The 6,484-nt window shown below is 33.4% G+C and overlaps 2 protein-coding genes across 2 annotated transcripts; one reads left to right on the top strand and one right to left on the bottom strand.

Moving 5' to 3' along the window:
• Nucleotides 1-1,294: 1,294 nt before the first annotated feature.
• Nucleotides 1,295-3,541, bottom strand: LOC122307388. The gene is made up of 3 exons (XM_043120260.1): nt 3,159-3,541; nt 2,565-2,906; nt 1,295-1,920 (listed from the first exon to the last, which is right to left on the bottom strand). The coding sequence occupies exons 1-3, from the start codon at nt 3,444-3,446 to the stop codon at nt 1,444-1,446; spliced, it is 1,107 nt and encodes a 368-aa protein (XP_042976194.1). The 5' UTR covers nt 3,447-3,541; the 3' UTR covers nt 1,295-1,443.
• A 1,746-nt stretch (nt 3,542-5,287) lies between these two features.
• On the top strand, nt 5,288-5,692 carry LOC122311527. Its single transcript, XM_043126481.1, has one exon. It carries the CDS (start codon nt 5,288-5,290, stop codon nt 5,690-5,692), a length of 405 nt encoding a protein of 134 aa, XP_042982415.1.
• The last annotated feature ends 792 nt before the right edge of the window (nt 5,693-6,484 follow it).

Below are 6,484 nucleotides of genomic sequence, written 5' to 3'. Positions count from 1 at the left end.
CGGAGGTACATCTATATCTCCATCCACACCTCATGGAGGTTTGTAACTATTGGGCTTGGCTATCTGTTATGATTTTAGTGGCTGTCCAACCACTTGTTATGAAAAAACATGTAGCAGGATAACAACTATAATTTTTTTTTATTTTTAAGTAAACATTGCTAGTTTTACATGTAGTATGTATGGCAGCTGGAATTTAACATTGTTTTTATTTGATATTAGAACTAGAACATTTTGTATTAGATGGAACAATATATTGGACTGATTTGATGGACTTTCTTTTGGTTAGATACTACAACTAGACAGATTTTGTAATTGTAATATGTTAACCAAAGTGACATGTATTCTAATGTTAAGTTTGGAAATGACATGTATAGTGGGTTGGATTCATGTTCTCTATTATTTTATATTTATATTGAATTTGGAAATGACATGTATAGATTTTGTATTTGCATTGAGTTTGGAAATGAAATGTTTTGTATTCTAATGTTAAGTTTTATATTTGCACAAAGTTTGGAAATGACATGTATGAATTAGACTAAGTTTAGCCAAATTTTGGCTTTAGCCATTGTTAATGCTCTTAGTATTTAAGCATGTGTATTCCTCGTACCATGGCCATCGACAACCCTTTACCATTCCCTTATAATAAATCAATTGTTACTTTATTTTCAAATGGTGTATAGAGTATATCGTTGGTATCATTTCAATTGGAATTTTTAATTTATAAGATTAAAATTTTTAATTTTTTTAACTCAAATTATGTCATATAAGTACTTTTATTATGTATATTATCTATACCAACTTATAAATATAATTTTTTAAATGAACATTATTATTATAAGATATCTATATCATGATCTATACGTCAACTTGAAAATAAAATAATTCTTTCCAAATCAATTAGGTTAATTCTTAGATTTTCATGACTTCATAAATTAAAACATTTTAATTTTATCAACTTGAAATTAAATATGTTTTTGTATTTTCATTAATTACTCATTAAAAGTACTATTACTCCCAATCGTATGTTTATCATTGCTAAAAAAAATACCATATAAAATAAAGTTTCGAAGTACTAAAAACAATTGGCATTTCATCTTTCAATTCTTAGGAAAAGAAAATCTCAAAGCATCTTTTCAACTGGTTAGTATTTACACTTAATTTATTTTTTTCTTAAAACAATATTGCTAAATATAGTTTTAAGATAGACATATTTTGAGTTCACATACTTATTTTTTTTTAAATGAGATTTATTATTAAAAGATGAGTTTTTTCAAGTAAATAATAAATTTATCAATTGCTTTCAAATAAAATGTGCAAGATTTGCATATCTTAAACTGTACAAATCATTTCACTTTACCTTAATTAATACTCCTTAATTACTCCATTTATAAGAATTCCAACTTTATCTAGCAAGGGTATTGATCTCTCAACTATTTGATTTCTTTATTCTAGGTCTGCAGGAGGCAAAAAGCTTTCCATTGTCAAACCCCACAAATTGAAATCGACATCTTCAATCTTCCATCTCTCTTCGAGCTCCCTCTTGTGGTTAGCTGATTGCTCTCCATATCTAAAAATTGTGACGCTGGTCTTGCCGCTGTGAGCAATGTTTACACCATCAACATACTTGTAATCCTCCATCACTGACTCTGTGCTCGTCTCCCAGAACACATCCTCATGCCCTACTTGAGTTTTCATCCGTAGCAACCTCGAGTCCTCAAACTGAATCAAGAGCCCCGAGCGCTGGCTGAAGTAACCCCATATAGTGTGGTGGATGACATCGTAGTTTGGGCCACTTTGAGCCTCACGGATGGTGGGGCTTGTCTCTAGCTTTAGAATGAAGCAGTCGTCATCATTTATCAGTCTCTCCCCGATGCACATTGCATCGATGAATAGGTTGGCTGTGGCCCTCGGATCAAGACCCTGCCCAATTATATAGATAATGTGTACACCGAAAAACAAAACCGATGTTTACAAGAAGTGGTGGTAAAGAACAAGTGTGTACCTTTTAAAGATTGCAAAACATACATATATATATACATGAATTTTATTTTTTTTTCCTAAATAAATGACAATATTTATGGCTAGATATATTGGAGAGTGCTGCGTACCACATATTGATCTGTAGCTGTGGATGAAATTAGAATTTCTTATTAAGGGGCAAAACATGTATAGAAAATATATTGGGATCCAAAATTAAATTTCATATATTGGAAATAAAATTTTTAAGCATTGCTAAAATATAAACAAATAAAATATACACAATAATTGTTTATTATGACATTTCACTGACTGATAGTGCATTTTAATTTTTTTAAATATTTAAAAAAATTGTTATTATTAATGAATTTGTGTATTTTTTTAAAAGATATTTAAAAATAAATGATGAATGAACTAGCAGTCATGCCTAGCGGTAAGAGCAGGGTGGCCGACCAGCATGATCCATTCTTTTACTCATTTTCATTTAATTATGCAAATGGGCAATGGATTGTATAAGAAATGAACAACGGTTAAATATTTTTGTAACAGTGAAGTTAATTGAAATTTTAGGTAGTTTTAATATATACCTGTAGAAAACGGCGTAAGGGTCTAGGAGGACCTTTAGAAATGGGTGTTTGTTGATTGGAGGAGTGGCGCCATGAAATCTTTCCATTACTACCGCAACTCACTTTGCAACCCGAAACAAGAAGTTCCAAGCACCACAAGTCTGGATTTTTTTGCCAAAGCACAAATCCACCAGCCTCTTCAGTGCACTTTTTCAACTCTATTCTCTCGTTTCCTCTGTGAAAACTCGATGTTTTAAACTTCACTTGCCCGGTCACACACATGCTGTGCACTGAGTTTAATGCCAGTTGGCCTCCCGTTGCTGCTGTATACTGTTGCACAATATATTTGGCCGTTGAAGCTTCCTGAGAGAGATTAGAGAAAAAGATGCATATCATTTAGTTATAATTAAGAATGTTGTCTAACTTTCTAGATTAATCATCCTTTTAGATGATTACATGTAATTAATCATGATTTCTTCATGTATCTTCTTCACAATCAACAAGACATGAACGTGATAGTATTACCACATATATCATGCATGTGGCAAAAAAAAGAAAAGAAAAAAGAAAACCCAATAAATGAATTAAGATATAAACTAATAAAATCTTACGTACAATGGAACAATCTTTGACAGGTCGGTGGATTGAGTGGCCGAGTTGGACTTGAAGGGGTATAAGTGGGGACCCGACAAGGTACAACAAGAAACGTAGCTCGTTAAAACGTCCGGCAATGACCGGCGATGACCATTTGTCCGAGGTTTGAGCTTTCATCCACGTCAACATGTTCTGACACCGTAACCCCAGGTTAGTCCCCATGCTTGTGAACATTTCTTCTGGTATTGGGACCTCAAGAACAGTCTCGAGGCCATCTTCTCGATCAATATTTGGGCAAAGCCTCCTCATGAATAAGTACTTTCACATAGAGAGAAACTAGGTAGAGAGTAATTAAACAAAAAAAAGACTTGAACAAAAAACGTATTTCTCTCTCTCTCTCAAAATCTAGCTAGCCTCTTCTTGAAAGATCAGAAAAAAGAGGGGTTAGGAGTGGAATATGGGAAAGAGATGGGTGAGGTTTGGTGTGACTTTGCCTGAGGTTCCCCTTGTTTGTAGGTGTCGTGTGGGCAAAATTAATAGAGGGATTTGATTGGCTAAGTTTCTCTTTTACCTCCCAATATGATCGCGCGGCATGCATGATAATATCTGCTTCAAGTTTTTCATTAAATCTTGGTGCAGTGTTGCCTAAAATTAAGCTTAAACTTTCTTGGCATATTGTGGCAGTACTGCAAGGAGTTGGATGATTGATCAATTAACAGTCTTTATTAATTAATTAAGGATTTTTGCAATAACTAATTGCAGGACCTAATTTCTCATGTAATCATTAACATATATAATTAATTTTTCATAATTATTTCAATGCTGTTAAATAAGAAAATAACCCATTGTATTTATCATCAGTTTTTCTAAATTAATTAACTCGTTGCTAAATAAATATAAGAAATTCGTAATAACAAAGGAAATTTCAGTTTTGAACATAATTTTTTTTTTTTAAATTACAAACAACAAAGGCAAGTCTTGGTATTTTTTTTAAAGGTCTTGGTATTTCTGATCAATGTCTTAAAATCTTACACTTAATTGAAAAATAAAATAAAATAAATATATAATGATGTGATTTTTTTTTTATTATAAAGAAGCCAAATGATCAAACAGTCTAAGCTAGTGCACTCTAGGTAATTTGAAGTTTTAATATTTTTTTTTGTTTGAATAGTAGCTAATTAGAAGTTTAATATTACTAATTGTTAAGTTTCAACACGAGTTTAATATTTAAAGGGTGTTCATATGTCAGGCATGACTACAATAATTCGTCATTAAATGTGTCTATTTGTGATATATAGTTTTTAGTAGCCAGACGCAAAAAGCTAGAAGAAATTCGATCTTTTGTGGATGAGTCTGAGGCCGCGTGAGGTTTGGATCAACAAGCTAGTCTATATATCTGCCATGGCATCCAAGTCATTTTCAATAATATAGGAATTAACAACATTTCCAACATCGACAAACACCACATGTAAGAAAATTGCTCAGTAGTTCTGACTAATTATTTTTTGCAAAATAACTATTTTCTGTCAAAATAAATCTATTTTAATAGTAAATAGTTATTTTTGTAGCATATAATTAATCACAAATTATCATTTTTCTTGTAGTAAATTAATTATATATAAGAATGGACCAGGACTTCTACATTAAAAAATGATCTTCATCTCAATACAAGAAAATAAGAGTATTTGTGATTAATTTTTTATAATGAAATGTGTTGAAGAATGAAGAAATTGCTGAGATGGAAAGGCATTGCTGAGATGGAAAGGCATCCACCAAGGAAAGCCACCCTCCTGCTGTGTTGCGGTGCAGGTCAGAAAAACAGATGCAACCTGCAGAGGGAATGTGCAAACCTGCAGAGTGCAAAAGATGAAATGTTTTTGTTTGTATTCATACAGTATGTTTCTGTTACCTGCCATGCCATTTCTTTCATGTAATATAAAAGCTATATTGGAGTAGTGCGTATGGCAGGTTTCTTGTATCCTAGTGATTTTGTAGTATAGTGACATGCATGAGGCTGCTATAAATAGGAGAGTTTTGTATGGCTTCAAAAAATAATAATACACAGAGAGTTTTCCATCGTGTTCTGCCAATTCCTAGCAATATCAACATATTGTTTTTTAAAATTCTTACATGGTATCAGAGCTTAGGCTATGGAAGAACATAGCTCAGAAAGCCACAATCAAAACCAAAACTCAAACCCAACCAAGGACCCTGCTCATCCATGCAGTCCATACTACATTGGCACAAGTGATAACACTGGCTCCATGCTTGTTACTCATAGCTTGGATGCCAGTAACTATTACTCATGGGCTAGATCAATGAAGAGAGCATTAAGAATCAAAAATAAGCTTGGCTTCATTGATGGAAGTCTATGTGAGCCAACTGACCCAAATGACCCTCTCATGGAGCATTGGTTGCGTTGCAATGATGTTGTAATCACTTGGATGCAAAATACCATGGCCCTTGATATCAAATGCAGCACAGTATATGCAGAAATAGCACATGAACTTTGGCTTGAGTTGGAGCAACGTTTTGCACAACAAAATGCACCTTGAATCTTTGAGATTAAACAAGCTGTAACCATGCTGATGTAAAACCAAGATGTTGTAAGTGTTTATTTCTCCAAACTCAAAACTTTACTTGATGAGCTTTTGAACTATGAAACAATTCCAAGTTGCAGCTATGGAGGCTTGAAAACTGTTGTGCAAAACCTACAAAGGGATTGGGTTATGAAATTCCTAATGGGGCTGAATGATTCTTATAAGGGAATCAAGGCTCAAATTCTTTTAATCAAACCCTTTCCTAGTCTTAATGAGGTTTATTCCATAATACAACAAGAAGAGAAAAGAAGAGAAACATCCACTGAGGGATCTGCTCATGACTCTATGGCACTATTTACTCGAGGCAACTACAAGGAAGGTGGTAAACCAAACAGTTCTACACAAAAGAGGGATCGATACTATTGTTCTTTTTGCAAAATGACAGGCCATTCCCTAGAAAGATGTTTTAAGGCTAATCCAAACAAACCAGTTTGCTCTCATTGTCAAGTTCCAGGTCATACAACAGACAAATGTTTCAAGCTTCATGGATACCCATCAACTCACAAGTTTGATGGGAGGAACAAACCTTCAGCAAATCAAGCCACAAGTTCTCCAATTTTAGCATAGGACTTGGTAAATGACAAGTCTCAAGTATCTTTAAGTCAAGAACAATATTCTCAACTTATGGCTCTACTTAAACCAGCCTCAAGTCCCTCACATCTGAACCCATCAGCCAACAATGTTTAAAGCATCTTTGCATCTTCATCTTCTGATGAAAATGTCCATCAAATGTCTGGTATACCACTT

Source organism: Carya illinoinensis, chromosome 1 (genome assembly GCF_018687715.1).
Source record: "Carya illinoinensis cultivar Pawnee chromosome 1, C.illinoinensisPawnee_v1, whole genome shotgun sequence".
In the NCBI taxonomy this organism is placed as follows: Eukaryota; Viridiplantae; Streptophyta; class Magnoliopsida; order Fagales; family Juglandaceae; genus Carya; species Carya illinoinensis.
This window is presented reverse-complemented; position numbering and strand designations above follow the sequence as displayed.